The sequence below is a fragment of the Osmerus mordax genome, chromosome 16, assembly GCF_038355195.1.
Source record: "Osmerus mordax isolate fOsmMor3 chromosome 16, fOsmMor3.pri, whole genome shotgun sequence".
NCBI lineage: Eukaryota > Metazoa > Chordata > Actinopteri > Osmeriformes > Osmeridae > Osmerus > Osmerus mordax.
Genome location: NC_090065.1, coordinates 917,539 through 934,508, shown reverse-complemented (window position 1 = coordinate 934,508; position 16,970 = coordinate 917,539). Strand labels below are relative to the sequence as shown.

The 16,970-nt window shown below is 50.3% G+C and overlaps 2 protein-coding genes across 3 annotated transcripts; one reads left to right on the top strand and one right to left on the bottom strand.

Annotated features, from left to right (window-relative positions):
* The first annotated feature begins 2,413 nt into the window (after positions 1–2,413).
* On the top strand, positions 2,414–7,928 carry olfml2bb (olfactomedin-like 2Bb). Its single transcript, XM_067253261.1, is given in 9 exon segments — positions 2,414–2,623; positions 2,813–3,079; positions 3,270–3,377; positions 3,474–3,644; positions 4,199–4,391; positions 5,099–5,251; positions 5,254–5,622; positions 5,801–5,977; positions 6,329–7,928. Coding segments are annotated over 9 exon segments (2,262 nt in total). The 3' UTR covers positions 6,943–7,928.
* Positions 7,929–12,781: 4,853 nt separating this feature from the next.
* On the bottom strand, positions 12,782–15,436 carry dusp12 (dual specificity phosphatase 12). 2 transcript variants are annotated; one of them, XM_067253489.1, is made up of 6 exons: positions 15,055–15,436; positions 14,662–14,775; positions 14,465–14,583; positions 13,598–13,694; positions 13,225–13,402; positions 12,782–12,992 (listed from the first exon to the last, which is right to left on the bottom strand). In XM_067253489.1, exons 1-6 carry the CDS (start codon positions 15,330–15,332, stop codon positions 12,864–12,866), a joined length of 915 nt encoding a protein of 304 aa, XP_067109590.1. In that variant the 5' UTR covers positions 15,333–15,436; the 3' UTR covers positions 12,782–12,863. The 2 variants fall into 2 exon arrangements, with proteins under 2 accessions (XP_067109590.1, XP_067109591.1); XM_067253490.1 differs by lacking the exon at positions 14,662–14,775 and having other exon boundaries at positions 12,799–12,992.
* Positions 15,437–16,970: the final 1,534 nt, after the last annotated feature.

Sequence of the window (16,970 nt, the reverse complement as noted above, 5' to 3'; positions counted from 1 at the left end):
TCCCCTCCTCTCTCCCCCTCTCCAACACACACACACACACACTGTCCTCCTTCTACCTCCACAACAATTGTAAGTAACACAGGTTGGTGCTTGTGTCACCATAAATATAAAGGTTTGACAGCTGGGGCAAGTTCAGACCATAATCCCATCCTCCATCCTCCTCCACCAACCTCTCCCCATCCTCCCCAGCCTCCCACAGCCTCCTCCTCAGTCCCCCAGCCCCCTCCTCCCTCTCACCAGCCTCCCCTAGCCTCCTCCTCAGTCCCCCAGCCCCTCCTCCCTCTCCCCAGCCTCCCCTAGCCTCCTCCTCAGTCCCCCAGCCCCTCCTCCCTCTCACCAGCCTCCCCCAGCCTCCTCCTCAGTCCCCCAGCCCCTCCTCCCTCTCACCAGCCTCCCCCAGCCTCCTCCTCAGTCCCCTAGCCCCTCCTCCCTCTCACCAGCCTCCTCCAGCCTCCTCCTCAGTCCCCCAGCCCCTCCTCCCTCTCCCCAGCCTCTCACCAGCCTCCCCCAGCCTCCTCCTCAGTCCCCCAGCCCCTCCTCCCTCTCCCTAGCCTCTCAGCAGCCTCCCCCAGCCTCCTCCTCAGTCCCCCAGCCCCTCCTCCCTCTCACCAGCCTCCCCCAGCCTCCTCCTCAGTCCCCCAGCCCCTCCTCCCTCTCACCAGCCTCCCCCAGCCTCCTCCTCAGCCCCCCAGCCCCTCCTCCCTCTCCCCAGCCTCCCCCAGCCTCCCAGAGCCTGTGTCTTCCTCATGTCTACCTTCCTTCCAACCAGGTGATGTGAAACATGGTGCTAAATCAAGGCTCCATTATAGTCAGCACTTCACCGCTGAGCAAGAGGAGGAGAGAGTGGGCCTGGGGGTGTGTGAGTGTGTGTGTGAGAGTGTGTGTGTGAGTGTGTGTCTGTGAGAGTGTGTCTGTGCGAGTGTGTGTGTGAGAGTGTGTGTGTGAGAGTGTGTGTGTGAGAGTGTGTGTGCTGTACACTGCTGGAGGGCGGTAAGCCAACACAATAGTCTGTTGTTCTGACTGAGTACGTCTGCCAGGCTACAGGGGTCTGTGTGTGTGTGTGTGTGAATGGGTGTGTGTGTGTGTGTTTGTGCGTGTATTTGGGTGTGTGTGTGTGTGGCTCAAATCCTTGTCTGTAGAAGTTGAGGAGTTGTGTTCTAGATTGAGGACAATAAGTGGGATAAGAACAGTTCTAGAACACTGCTGCTGGTGAACCTTCTAGAACACCACAGTACAAAGACTGGTTGTTCTGACATAAACAACATTGACAGAGGTAAACCCAGAAGGCTTTAGACAGGTTCCACACATAACCATAAATAACGGTTCTGCTGGGGTACTGTCTGGAACCTCTAAGTGTTCCAGTGTTCTTACAGAAAGTTCTAATGACAGCGGCGCTCTTTAGATCAGAGCGTCTTCTCTACAGCGTGTCCACGGGCGCCTCACCTGGTGCCCCCTTCTGGTAAGACACGGTATTACATACCACATCTATACTTATATCCAGATGGACAAGAGACTCAAGAGAAATCACGTACCTAAATCTAAAAAGATAACTACCGTCTGTCTGAGATATAGACAAATGCATACAACAATTCATTCATTCATGGATTGTGTAAACAATATTCAGATAGACACGTTCTCTAGTGTAGCGGAGACCACTCATCACTGCGGAACAGTAACTGCATCAACCCGCTAGGTGGCGCCGTCTGGTAACTCTTGGACTGGCTCTGTGAAAGCCCGTCTTTACGCACAGGGTTTACGCACTGAAACGTGTCATCTGGAGTTCGAGCCTCCTTTATTTCGAAGAAAAAAAGTGTTCACTAAATTGGCTATTAAGTATTTTGTACCTAACTGTCTCCCCTATAGACTATTTATTTACGTTCCAAAATACAGCAATACATGTTGACTTAATTCTAACATTCATTAGAATGCTAAGGTAATGGACTATTGCAAATTTAGCAACATTACTTTATTTACTTTTGAATCACTGAACGTCACATACATAACTGCCATATTAGATTCGGATGTTTGAAAATGAACTTTCCACATGTTGCCCCCTCCTCGAGCCCCGCTACCGGACCTGGCTCCACCCTGCGCGCCCTTTAGTCTCGCCCGTCCCATTCAGCACACCCAGCCGTTACTACTCTCTCTGGTCGGTTCATCAACAGGGAGCCACCGGGACCGCGCACTAAACGGACCAGTCACAGAAGGGGGAATAAAGGAGATAGTTTCCCAAATCAGCAGATATATCAGATATAGTCTACTGGTTACTCAGTTCTTCTCTGTGGGAGACGATGAAGAAATTGTCTCAGGAATAAACTGACTATTTAGACTCCCGTCTGGTCTTGCAGACTCCTGTTTTTATACGTTAATCTTAAATCAGTATCTATTTTCCGTTTGTTTACTGTTTGAAGTCATGTCTAGAATCCCGTTTCTGCTCGTGCTGTGGTACGGGGCTCTGACTTGTGCGCCGGTCGCTTCTAGTGCGGCTACGGAGAGCCCGGTGAACCCCGTGAACCATACCCGATCCAGTTTTACGACCACGGAGCAGACCGCTACAGTAAAGGGGCGAACTACGGGGACTCTGGAAGACGAGATGGAAAACCAGGAGAACATATTAACTCAGGTAAAAGCGGATTGAATTATTTTCGTCAGAGATTAACTAAATGTATGATTTTGCTAGTGTATGTGCGCGCGCGTGTGTGTGTGAGAGTGCGTATCTGTAAGACACTGTAGCCTATGTGTGTGTGTGTGTGTGTGTGTGTGTGTGTTTGTGTATATGTCCACTCCACCACCGTGCCTTGTCTCCCGCCAGCTTCTCGGTGACTACGACAAGGTAAAGACGCTGTCCGAGGGCGCGGACTGCCGCTGCAAATGCGTGGTCAGACCGCTCAGCCGGAGCGCCTGCCAACGGATAGAGGAGGGCAGCGCGCGCGCCGAGGACTTTTACACCGTGGAGACGGTTACGGTGGGACCCAACTGTAAAAAATGCGCGTGCATCGCCCCGCCGTCCGCCTTGAACCCGTGCGAGGGCGACTTCCGGTTCAAGAAACTACAGGAGGCGGGAAAAGATGACATTAAGGTGATCAAAGATATGAATACTAATGAATTCATATTGATTATTTACCGTGCCTGTTAGCTGAGATGTTACTCAGACTGGTAAAGACCCATCCTGAACTCTGAGCTCAACATGTTACCCTGGATAAAAAGCGTCTGCTAAATGACTGAAATGTAAAAAGGTGAATGTGAGGTTCAGTTTGTCTGCTGTGTAGCTGGCCGCCATTATGGACCTGCTGGAGGGTGCCCTGTATGGGCTGGACCTGGTGAAACTGCAGTCTGTCACCACCAAGCTACTGAGCCGTGTCAGTCACATAGAGAAGGTACTGCGCACACACACACAGACACACACACGCACGCCCGTGTCTTAACACACACACACAGTCAGTATCGTCATTGTTACTTGCGTGTGTGTCCAGGTCTTTGCTCAGAACCGCACGGAGCGAGTGAGTGTGAAGGTTCGCTCGGGGGAAGAGAAGGAGCGGGAGAAGGAGAGGAGGGCCCAGCAGAGGCTGGAGAAGAGGAAGCGTCTGGAGGAGCTACAACCTTCTCTGAAGAAGGACACTGCTGCAGCTTACTCCATCTCTGAGGTACTGTCCTCTCTCCTACCTCCTCTATCCTACCTCCTCTATCCTACCTCCTCTATCCTACCTCCTCTCTCCTACCTACTCTCTCCTACCTACTCTCTCCTACCTCCTCTCTCCTACCTCCTCTATCCTACCTCCTCTATCCTACCTCCTCTCTCCTACCTACTCTCTCCTACCTACTCTCTCCTACCTCCTCTCTCCTACCTACTCTCTCCTACCTACTCTCTCCTACCTCCTCTCTCCTACCTACTCTCTCCTACCTACTCTCTCCTACCTCCTCTCTCCTACCTCCTCTCTCCTACCTACTCTCTCCTACCTCCTCTCTCCTACCTCCTCTATCCTACCTCCTCTATCCTACCTCCTCTATCCTACCTCCTCTCTCCTCACCTCTCTTTTCACTCTCTGCCTCTCTTTCCTTCTTAAGTTCTCTCTCTTTATGTCTAACTCTTTCTGCCTCCCCCTCACTCTTTCTAGTTCCCTCCATCTCCCATCCTCTCCCTCCCCCCCTCCCGCTCTCTCTCTGTAATCATGCTGAGGTGATGTACTTCCTGTTACAGAGGAAGTATGAGGAACACGTTGTCGGGGGTCAGGGGTCAAACCGACCAGTGCTGAAGATTAGCCAATCAGAGACGAGGGACGGATCAGAGCAGCCAATGAAATCCGATGGGGCGGGGCCTAGCGGCTCAGTCATAAGGGGTGTGACCTTCTACAAGGCGGAGCCTGAGAAAGGGAGAGGAGCAGGGGAGACAGGTGATCACTGAAATATTCTACATTTTACTAACATTTGTATTAATTTAGCAGACACTTTTATCCAAAGCGCCATATAATTAATGTACTAAAGTACAGCAGAAGGTCAAGGATCTGAAGCGTTTAGTTCTAACAGTGTTTCAGTGGTCAGATCCAAGGAACGGTCTGTGTTTACCAGACACAGTGACCACAAATCAGATACCAGACACAGTGACAACAACTCAGATACCAGACACAGTGACCACAATTCAGATACCAGACACAGTGACCACAACTCAGATACCAGACACAGCAACCACAGCTCAGATAACAGACACAGTGACCACAACTCAGATACCAGACACAGCAACCACAGCTCAGATACCAGACACGGTGACCACAACTCAGATACCAGACACGGTGACCACAACTCAGATACTAGACACGGTGACCACAACTCAGATACCAGACACGGTGACCACAACTCAGATACCAGACACAGTGACCACAACTTAGATACCAGACACAGTAACCACAACTCAGATACCAGACACAGTAACCACAACTCAGATACCAGACACGGTGACCACAACTTAGATACCAGACACAGTAACCACAACTCAGATACCAGACACAGTAACCACAACTCAGATACCAGACACGGTGAAACTAGATGTCAACTAGACTGAAAAACTAACAACCAAAAACTAAACCAGCTCTTCTCCCACCAGGAGCAAACACATTCAGTGACTCCCGGGACCTGCCAGAACCCACCATGCCTAGGGCTGGGACTAAAACTGGGTCTGGGGCTAAAACTGGGTCTGGGACTAAAACTGGGGCTGCGGCTAAGACTGGGGCTGGGTCTAAGACTGGGACTAAAACTGGGCTAAGACCACAGTAACTACAGAGACCCAGGCCGAACCGGAAACATCCGTACCTTCCACCACCCCTCTGACCACAACCACCAAACCAAACACAACCACCAAACTGACCACAACCACCAAACTGACCACAACCACCACCAAACCAACCACAACCACCACCAAACCAACCACCACCAAACCAACCACAACCACAAAACCAACCACAACCACCACCGCACCCCGAACCACGGCCATGCCCAGCCTGGTGGAGCCCAGCAGACCTGGTCTGACCCCATCTCCCAGCCCAGCACCAAATTCCCCCCGAAGCAGAACCCGTCTCAGCTGGACCGAGAGCCCTGCAGATGCCAGCGTCACCACGCCCAGGGACCCAGGTACCTGAGTGTGTGTGCTCGTGTGTTTGGGTGTTTCTATGTGGGTTGCCAGGTTTTTTTTTCTGTGTTCACATGTCTGTTTATATGTGTGTTTCTAGGTTTGTGTTTTTATGTTTGTAATATAATATATTAATTTAGCTGCTCCTTTATCCAACGTGTGTTCCTGTGTGGCTGGCAGGTCTGTGTAAAGACACCCTGGCCAGCATCTCAGAGCCCACCACAGTCAACACGTTCGGCCGCAGTCAGGGAGCCTGGATGAAGGACTCCAAGGGCAACGGCCAGGTCATCTACGTCACCAACTATCACTACGGCAACAACCTGCTGGAGTTCCGAGATCTGGACACATTCAAATCAGGTAGCTCCCCCTCTCCGGTAGCTCCACTTCTCCGGTAGCTCCGCCTCTCCGGTAGCTCCGCCTCTCCGGTAGCTCCGCCTCTCCGGTAGCTCCGCCTCTCCGGTAGCTCCCCCTCTCCGGTAGCTCCGCCTCTCCGGTAGCTCCGCCTCTCCGGTAGCTCCGCCTCTCCGGTAGCTCCGCCTCTCTGCTGAGAATATCTAGGTTCATGTCTTTAAATCAGTCCAGAACAACACCTACTGACTGAATGATTCATGAATGTTCTAAAACTGAATCTAGTTTTCGAATTACTGATGATATTTTCTTGGCCCTCCAGGCCAGTAACTCTGTGTCATCTCTTGGTTGTCCCTCCAGGCCAGGCCAGTAACTCCTACAAGCTCCCGTACAGCTGGACGGGAACTGGCCACGTGGTCCACCAGGGCTCCTTCTACTACAACCGTGCCTTCTCGCGTGACATCATCAGGTTCAGCCTGCGTGGGCGCCACGTGGCGGCGTGGACCACTCTGCAGGACGCCGTGCTGCTGGAGGCGGAGCCAGGCGACGCCACCATTCCCTGGAGGGGGGAGGGCCAATCGGAGATGGAGCTGGCGGTGGATGAGGGAGGGGTGTGGCTTCTGTACCCCGCCATCGACCTGGAGGGGTTCCACCAGGAAGTGATCGTCCTGAGTCGCCTCAACGCCCGCGACCTCCGACCCGAGGCCTCCTTCCGCACGGGGCTAAGGAGGCGTTACTATGGAAACACCTTCCTGATCTGCGGGGTGCTGTACGCCGTGGACAGCTACGACCGCGCCCATGCCAACGTCTCGTACGCCTTCGACACGCACACGCACACTCAGATGGTGCCCCGGCTGCCCTTCTCCTCCAACTACAGCCTCACCACCCAGCTGGACTACAACCCCCTGGACAGGAAGTTGTACGCCTGGGACAACGGGCATCAGGTCAACTATGACGTCATCTTCGCCTACTAGCTTCCTGTTGGCCGTGTGTTGTGGGAAGGCATCGCTGCCGACAGGAAGGGAGGAAGGAGAGGGGTGTTCTGGGAAAAGTAGTTGTAAGTTATGAGTTTTTTGCTACGTTTTTAAACTGACTACGCAGTGCGTTGCTTTGCAGTTCCTATGTATGAGAGCATTTCACTCAATTCTCGAAATGTCCGCGAGCAAATTCAACCCTCCCGAAATAGAGACTCAAAAGTTGAGAAAAGCCCGATATTCGAGTGCATGCGGATGCGTACGACCAATCAGAGCACGGATATTTCACAACTCCTGATCAGTAGCCTATCCGTACGCGGCCCAGAGGCGATGAGTCCGCCCCCTGTGAGGACAGAACAGACATACTGCAGGTCTGTCGTTCTCTGGAGCTGGAGCCAGGACAGAACCAGAACCCACAGCCTAGAACCCAGAACACAGAGCTTAGAACCTAGAAATCAGAATCAGAACGGAAGAACTAGGATGTAAAAAGATGAACTGATAAAAATTTTGTTTTATGTCTGAGATGAGCAGAGCTCCTCATGTTAATTATACTGTGTTCGCTAACAGCCTTCACTGTATTTTATAGTACTGTGCTGTACTATACTATAGTGTACTGAACTATAGTGTACTGTACTATAGTGTACTGAACTATATTGTGTGGTACTGTACTATAGTGTACTGAACTATAGTGTCCTGTACTAGACTGTGCTATACTGTACTCTCCTGGACTATATTGTAGTGTACTGTACTATATTATACTGAGCTATATTATACTGTACTATATTGCAGTGTGCTATGTTGATTTGTACAGTACTATACTGTAGCATGTTGTATTGTACAATAGCTTGTTCTCTAGTACATGTAGCGCTAAGCTGGTCTTCTCTGTTGCTAAGCATTCATCCTGTAAGGCTTGACAAGGTTGTTCAGACTGCTTCTACCACCCAGTTGTATATACTGTAATTTAAAATAAAACATTTTTTAAAACATCTGCATTTACAGTTTAGGTTACTCATTTATGGCAGTTTACTTGTCTTTGGAAAGACAGAGAAATGTTCTGTCTGTCCGGCAGACACATAGGCAGGCAGACAGACAGATCATGTGGTTGTGCAGAAGAATGTCTACTCTACTCTGGAAAGAAAGAGAGGCTGGTTGTAGCAGATGTAAATGACATCAGCAGCAGTTATATAACCAGGAAGTACAGTATCTACAGTAGACACATGGAGGGGACAAGCTGACCAGGAAGTACAGTATCTACAGTAGACACATGGAGGGGACAAGCTGACCAGGAAGTACAGTATCTACAGTAGACACATGGAGGGGACAAGCTGACCAGGAAGTACAGTATCTACAGTAGACACATGGAGGGGACAAGCTGACCAGGAAGTACAGTATCTACAGTAGACACATGGAGGGGACAAGCTGACCAGGAAGTACAGTATCTACAGTAGACACATGGAGGGGACAAGCTGACCAGGAAGTACAGTATCTACAGTAGACACATGGAGGGGACAAGCTGACAGTGGACAGCTGGACAGGACAAGTCTTAATTTCTCTAAATAAACTCTAATTTCTGAATCCCTTCCTCATGCACTCCCTCCACCCCTCCCTCCCTATCTCTCCATCCCTCTCTCCTCCTCTCCATCCCTCTCACCACCCAATCCCCTCCCTGCTTCACTTCTTGAAGGCCAGTTCTCCTTTCTCCAGTCTTCCTCCCCAATCCCATCCTGCACCTCTCCATCCCTCTCTCCTCTCCATCCCTCTCTCAGCCTCTCCATCCCTCTCTCCATCCCTCTCTCCTCTCCATCCCTCTCTCCTCCATCCCTCTCTCCATCCCTCTCTCCATCCCGCTCTCCTTCTCTCCATCCCTCTCTCCTCTCTCTCCTCTCCATCCCTCTCTCCATCCCTCTCTCCTCTCCATCCCTCTCTCCATCCCTCTCTCCTCTCTCCATCCCTCTCCTCTCCATCCCTCTCTCCTCTCTCCATCCCGCTCTCCTCTCTCCATCCTGCTCTCCTCTCTCCATCCTGCTCTCCTTCTCTCCATCCCTCTCCTCTCTCCATCCCTCTGTCCTCCTCTCCATCCCTCTCTCCTCCTCTCCATCCCTCTCTCCTTCTCTCCATCCCTCTCTCCTTCTCTCTTTCCCCCTCTCCTCCCCTCTCTCCTTCTCTCCTCCCCTCTCTCCTTCTCTCCATCCCTCTCCTCCTCTCATCTGCTTTATGGGTCAGAAACACAGTGAACATGTGAACATGTCATCTACATGGGTATTACATGTAAAACATTTGCCTTTCAATTCCTTTCAGTTAGAGCCCGTCTGGGAACACTCCAGTCTGGGCATGAACACTCATCACTATGTGTGTGTGTGTGTGTGTGTTGCCAAGGGACCAACCAGTCAAATGTGTGTGTCAGCATTAGTGTGTGTATTGCCAAGGGATCAACCAGTCAAAACCAGATGCTGCTCTGTTCAATCAGTCCCTAGAGAGACTGAGCAGGCTCACTGCAGCTGAACACACACACACACACCCCAGGCTGGTCTGATGAGAGCAGCAGATAGCTGGCTAGACAGGAGGCAGCTGGCTGAGACGCCCTCATGAGGGTCCAGGTCTCACAGACACCACTCTTGAGCGGGGGGGAAGGAGAACATATGGGAAGACTTGGAGTTAGATTCAACACACACACACACACACACACACACACACACACACACACACACACACACACACACACACACACACACACACACACACACACACACACTCCAGCCACCTCCTCGGACTGGGAGAAAGAAAGTGATGCGTGATTTAAAAAGAGAGAGGGTCTGGCTTCTGTAGTAGACATCTCTGACTGTAGATCTCTCTGTGAGATGGAGAGAAGAGGAACAGGAGGAGGAGGAGAGGAAGAGAGGAGGAGACGAAGAGAGGAGAGGAAGAGAGGAGAGGAAGAGAGGAGGAGGAGACGAAGAGGAGAGGAAGAGAGGAGAGGAAGAGAGGAGAGGAAGAGAGGAACAGGAGGAGAGGAAGAGAGGAAGACTGGAGGAGAGGAAGAGAGGAGAGGAACAGGAGGAACAGGAGTAGAGGAAGAGAGGAGGAGAGTGGTTTGTCAGACCCCTCCAGGATTAGTTACACCTGATATTAGAGGAGAGGACTGGGGAACACATTCTCTCTTTTTATCGCTCCTGGTTTTCCTGAGCCAGTCTTTCCTGTTGGTGAAAATGGAGGGATGGAGGTGGAGAGATTTATAGATGGAGGGATGTAAGTGGAGATCTGTGAGTGTGAAGAATCCTCCAAGCTTGTGCTTTACTGACCGTATCCTTACTGGGGCGCACACACACACACTACACACACCACACACACACTACACACACCACACACCAAGGTAGAGAGAGAAGAAGGGAGAGCACTGTCTCAGACTACACACCTAGACAGACCAGTGTGTGTGTGGTGTGTGTGTGCATGTGTGTATGTGGTGTGTGGATGTGTGTGTGGTGTGTGTTATGTAACAGCCTGACTGTTCCCGTGGGGGGAGCTGAAGCTGTCAGGGTTTCCTACAGCACAATGTTTCAGGTGTTCCCTCTTCTCTGGTGTGTGTGCGGTAGTGATCTCCTGGGATAAGAAAAGTGCTGAACATAGTCTGTGTTTTGTATCTCTCTCTCTCTCTCACACACACACACACAAGTGTATAGACACCACCAGGACGATCCACAGCCTAGACTGACCAGAAACCCCCCCCCCCCCCCCCCCCACACACACACACACACACACACACACAGAGGAGTGACCAGATGGCAGAAACACACATATTTCCCAAAATATATTTCCCCAAAAAGTTTCGAAAAATTTGGAATATTTAAAAATTATTTTTATCAAAAAGTTTCGAAAAATAGGTTTTTCCACACACACACACAGAGGACTGACCAGATGGCCCGGCCAGCCAGAAACACATTCCTGCTTCCTGGTTCTGGGAAGACTCGCACCATGGAAAACTCTCCAGCCAGGAGAGGTCCCCCCTCTCTCTCCCCTCCCCCTCTCTCCCCTCCTCCTCTCTCTCCTCCCCCTCCTCTCTCTCCTCCCCTTCTGTCGCCTCCTCCCCCTCTCTCCCTTCCTCCTCTCTCCCCTCTCCTCCCTCCCCCCTCACTCTCCTCCCCTTTTGTCGCCTCCTCCCCCTCTCTCCCCTCCCCTTCTGTCGCCTCCTCCCCCTCTCTCCCCTCCCCTTCTGTCTCCTCCTCCTCTCTCTCTCCTCTCACACACACAGCTCTGTACCAGGCCGCCCTGGAGGGGATGTGGTGTTCTCCAGGCTGATAGAGGGTCGTCACAGCTATGCAGATCTAGACCTCAGTGTTTACACTGGTCTCCTAAGCAACCCTGCATCTGGGAGACTAGCCATGTTTATGTGTGAGAGTAAGACCGAGTCAGTGAGTGTGTGTTTTATGTTATTATGTGTGTGTGAATGAAAATGATGTGTGATTATGTGTGTGTCTGTACAAGTGTGTGTGTGTGCGCATCATGTTAAGTCCTGGGCAGAGAACAGTTTAATTAGATAGGGTGGGGTGAGAGATAGGTCTTTCAGTAAAGTACTGCCTTGACTGATCCAACACCACCCCCTCAGACACACACACACACACCACACCCCCTCAGACACACACACACACACACACAACACCCCCTCAGACACACACACACACACACACAACACCACCCCATCAGACACACACACACATTGAGGCAGCAGAATGTCCTCCAGTAACTGTGGTGTAAACAGAGACTCTGAATGAGACAGTGAGAGTAGAGGAGAGAAAGACAGAGGAGAGAGAGCATGGGAGACAAAGAGAGAGAGGGGGAAAGAGAGAGTGTGGGCGAGAGAGAGAGAGTGTGGGAGAAAGAGAGAGTGTGGGCGAGAGAGAGAGTGGGCGAGAGAGAGTGTGGGCGAGAGTGGGGGAGGAAAAAATGACAGGGAGAATATCCACCTTTTTGCTGTTAGTGTAAAACATTGACTTCTTAAAATAAACATTCTTCCTTTCCCTGTCTCATCTCTTACAGACTAACAGAGACGATGTTCCCAGAACATGTAAGGTGAAAGGTCAGATCATGGGTCATGGGATCTTCTCACACACACTTGGACCTCCTTCAGTGTGACTGGACGCTGTGTTTCCTGCAGACCTCTCTGCTCCGGGAGATCCTACATCAAAGCTGAGACAACATCCTCCTCATCATCATCACAGGGGATCGGATCTGAACAGACCCAACACTGACTCATCACCTATAGCAACAGAACCCTGTCAGCTGCAGAGGCTCATGGGTAATCAGACGGTGCGTATCACCCTGGAACCTTCCAGAACCAGAAACCTCTCCTGTGGAACATTCTACCATGGAACCGTCAGGTCGCTAGCCAAGCCGCCTGGCTCTCTGGCTCTGACGACCAACCGCTGGAAACGTGGATGGAAAAGCGGAGCCCTGAGCGAGGGGGGTATTAGATCCAGCCAGCCTGCGAGGACCAGGTCAGACCAGGACAGCCTACCAGGGACAGAGGAGGAAGTCGTTCTGGTCTAATAACAGCGTCACATATGAAGATACATCTTCCACAGGCTCCTCTGGTCAGTCGGCTTCTCTGAGTGGTTAGAGACTGTCAGGACCATCAGTCCTGCTCACTCTGTGGCGGAGCCGGCTGGCGAGGTGTTCAGCTGCAGGCTGGGTGGAGCCCTCTGCTGGTCAGCAGCTGCAGGTGCGCTCTCTACATTCTACCTGCAGTTAGCTTGACTTCTGGAAAACCAGGTGGGGAAAAGAGATGCTTCACTGACTAACAAGAAACCACTACTGTATATACTGGTAATAAAATGTAATTCCCAAGAATTTCAAAAACGCAATTTATTCTTTTTACAACTGCAGAGTGTGTGTAAGAGTGTGTGTGTGTGTTCAGCGTGTACGTGTGTTCAGCGTGTGATGCGGTCCACCCTGGCCTGGTGGATCTGGAAGGCAGGCGTGACCCAGTGTCCGCAGGAGCAGCGGTCTCCACACCAGCTGAAGGAGCCCAGCTTAGACGAGCACTTAGGACACAGCAGCTGCACAACAACAACATCAACACAACAACAATTATATGCACTTTGTATATAGCCTTGGGTTAATGCGTCTGGTAAATGTAATGGCAATGTTTTCCACACGCCATTTATACAGCTCAACCAATTATTTGAGACCTGTACATTAATCATCACTTCCTGTCTGATACCACCCCATAGCATGGCTTCCCTAAGCTAGCCTGTCACTGCCAGGGTGTGTGCTGATTGGTGGCTGTACCTGTCCATCCATGACACCCAGCAGGGCCTGCTCCATCCATTGGACGGGCTCTATGAAGTAGGAGGTGCAGCGACTCTGGTCTCCGCCCACCGGGGGCAGGCACTTCCTGTAGCTGAAGGAAGAAGCTCCGCCCCCTATGGGATGGGTGAGGAGACTGGACTCCCGGAATAACGTCCGACTGGATGGGGGGGGAGGGGTGAGAAGAGATGGGGTGAAGACGGGGGAAGAGGGGGGAGTAAGGATGCAGATTGTGGGAGGTTTACTGGAAACTGACCTGTGACATTTTTAATACCTTCCAACAATCCTTCCATGCCCTCATCCTCAATCACTCTCTCATCTCTCTCCCTCCCCCTCCCTCTCCCCCCCTCCTTACCGGCACTTCCTGCATCTGTAGGTTGTCTCAGGGCAGTTGGGGGCGGAGCCCTGGGCGGGGTCGGCCACAAACACCTCTCTGGGCACGCTCTGCAGCTCTGGGTCAGGGGTCAGGAAGGACAGTTAGATCACGCCAACATGCCAAGGCAGGAAACTTCAATTAGGGCTGCACGATTATGGCCAAAATGCTAATCACGATTATGTTGATCGATATTGAGATCACGATAATTTGTTGATTTGAACCAACACCGATTTTATTGTCACATATTATAATTAATTAATTATAACTGCTTTCACAGCCATATTGTGCTACATTCCTGCTAATAAATATGTGCATCAAAATAAAATAGGTCCTCTTATTCACCAAAGTTCAGTGCATCTCCTTAAAGAATAAATACAAATAAATAAAAAGAAAATGTAGAAAAACTTCAACAGGGCACTATTTTCCATTTTCCATTGTGTAAATATATTTTAGGAAGCAAAAAGAAAAAGAAAAAAAGCAACAACAAAAAAGGAAAAAAAATATCGCTCGATCACGCAAATTTGATCGTGTGAAGCCAAAATCGTGATTGTGAATCAAATGTAATTAATTGTGCAGCCGTAACTTCTATACACAACCACACATACACAGCTGACAGTCCACACACCTGACAGTCTACACACACACATTTACATTTAGCAGATGCTCTTATCCAGAGTGACTTACAGTAAGTACAGGGACATTCTCCCCGAGGCAAGTAGGGTGAAGTGCCTTGCCCAAGGACACAACGTCATTTTGCACGGCCGGGAATCGAACCAACAACCTTCTGATTAATAGCCCGACTCCCTAACCGCTCAGCCATCTGACCCACACCCCCACAGTCCTCACCTGGGTACTTCTCAGTGATCTTCTGCAGTCTGTACTGCTTGTAGAGGGGGCTGCTGGTGTCCAGCTGACAGCCCATAGACTCATACAGACAGAGCTGCTCCTGGAATCCCTGGTTCACCCTGGAGACGGACAGGAGCAGGTCAGGACACTCTCTCTCTCTCTCGCTCTCTCTAGGACAGAGTGTGTGAGAGTCTTACTCTACGTGGGGCGTGGCCTGCTGCAACCTGCAGTACGCTTCCTGGAAGCTCAGCTGGTGTCGTCTCATCAGATAGGCCGTTGCCACGGCAGCACTCCGACTCCGCCCTGCGTGACTGGGATGGATTTAGGCTTCAGGTCAGCTGTGTGCTACCTGACTCGACCCTGACTTGAACCTGACCACCTTTAGGGCTACGCTGTTCTGATCCTTGATCTTCCGCTGTACTTTCTCCATGCTCTATTTGTACATCGCTTTGTATAAAGGCATCTGATAAATTAATAACATATCCAATGTAATTGTCTGAAAGGGTGTGAATACTGCAAAGGGCTGTATGTTTCCTGTAGTTCTTTAGTTGTTTCCTGTAGTTCTGTGACTTCTTCAGCCTGTAACTCACCAGTGGACCAGGACAGTGGCGGTCTTTGTAGGGGTGGTTGACATTGCATTGGTCACCGTGGCATCCAGAATGAAGGCCAGACATTGGTCGAGGTGACTGAGCAGGTCACTGGTTGGCTCGTCCTGCAGCCTCAGGAACTTCCTGGTGAACGGGCCTCCTGATAGGACGGGCTCCTCAGAGTCGACGCTCAGGATGTGAGTGACAGCTGCCTCGGCCAATGCCGGCTCTGTCAGGTCTGTCACCGCACCGATGTACACGCCCGGATCCACCAGGATCATGACTGGGCTGTCAGTCCACAGGTCTGTCTGTGAGCTTAGCTGTCTGTCTGCCTGTGGGTGAGTTCAGCTGTCTGTCTGCCTGTGGGTGAGTCAGCTGTCTGTCTGCCTGTGGGTGAGTCAGCTGTCTGTCTGAGTGTCTGTTGATGATGCTGGTTCTGTGGGTTTGAGTTTCAGTCCATCTATGAGCTAGTCTGCATACCTGTCTGTCTGCTTACCTGTCTGTCTGCGTGTGGGTCTCCGTTTCAAGCAGAGAGCACAGACATACACAACAAATCAAAATTACAACTACTACACACCACAGCGCTGCTAGTGACAAATCATATCCGCTCAATGCAGCTGATACACATCTGTCTGATCTAGCTGGCTATAAGCAACATGTGATGGCTAGAAACATCAACCCACGTGTTAATTAAACTGAATACACAACTGGCCAGATGATATTCAGTCATTCATTTGCCATAGATAGGTAGCTAGCTGGTCGTATTAACGAGCTAGTAGATTTTGACAGATATTTTCACTTGTGGACACTGTAAGTTTGCCGTATTAGCCTGTTTGCTAGCTACCATATTAATTTCCCCTTTCGTATCCTCGCCGTTTTTGTCTCCTGTCACTAACGTACATATTTTCAAATCATCGTCAGCTTGAAAAGTGTAAAGGATTTTTTTTTTAAATACAGTTTTAGAAGTGTTTGCTAAACACTTCTCTAGTTTGGCATGTGTGACAACAAACCTATGCGGTCCGCTTGTTAAGCATCCGACAGTCAAACAAAATCTTACAATAATTTGTTCCGCCACCAAAATCGATACTTACTTCCGCTAGATGGCAGTAGTCTTTCTCAATGTTTCTTTACTAACCTTAAATGTCGGTGCAATCAGTTGAGTGGTTTGACCAAAGGCAACACTTTGAGTTCTGATTCTCAAACGATTTTACCAGATGTTAGGTTGGCTGGAAACAGACAATCCTTTCCTCTTTGCAAATAATCTGTCTGGATTACGACACAAGCAGTCAATTAAAGAAGTCTGTGTGTCATGGCATGTGTTGTTCTTTTTTATTTTATTATTAAACTTTCAAAAGCATGTGTGTGTGGGACTGGGACGTCAATAGAACTCGCCGCGTTAATTAAAACGGTTGTAATATAAAACCGGACCATTCAGATGCCATTCCCCCACACTCACCACAACCCCCTCCTCCCCGTCATTTACGAAACCGTGGAATAGGACGTCCATCTGGAAATCAGCCTCTCTCCTCGTGAAATGTCTGAGTTCAACAACAAGACAGCCGCACGTGCGTGTGAGGTCGTCCGGTAACAAAAGTGAAATAACTGAAAAACAGAAGCAGAGAAAACATGCAGGACGTGTTTGACGTAAGAGGGAACAGAGAAGTTAACCTGCCAGGGAGAGAGGGAGAGAGAGTCTGGCAGGTGGCTATAGGGGTAGATAAAGGAATTATTTACCCTATTATAATTAATAGGAGCTATTTATCCTATTCTAAATAATATGAACTATTTTGCAAATACATGCCTCCACACGAGCAGAAAGCACCCTGTACTTCCAGGGTTAGATCAGGCAGGTGGGGCGTCTCAAGGAGTGACACCTTCACTTGTCCAGCTGCTGCTTTAGAAGGTCATCCTGACCTCCA

What these genes read in the sequence shown, in the direction of transcription:
- dusp12 (XM_067253489.1), bottom strand. Translation starts at nt 15,332, where the DNA reads ATGATCCTGGTGGATCCGGGCGTGTACATCGGTGCGGTGACAGACCTG. An exon ending in CAGGCCACGCCCCACGTAGA is followed by an intron (nt 14,584 to 14,661) that starts GTAAGACTCTCA and finishes GTCCGTCTCCAG; the next exon opens with GGTGAACCAGGGATTCCAGG. An exon ending in TACAGATGCAGGAAGTGCCG is followed by an intron (nt 13,403 to 13,597) that starts GTAAGGAGGGGG and finishes CCCCCCATCCAG; the next exon opens with TCGGACGTTATTCCGGGAGT.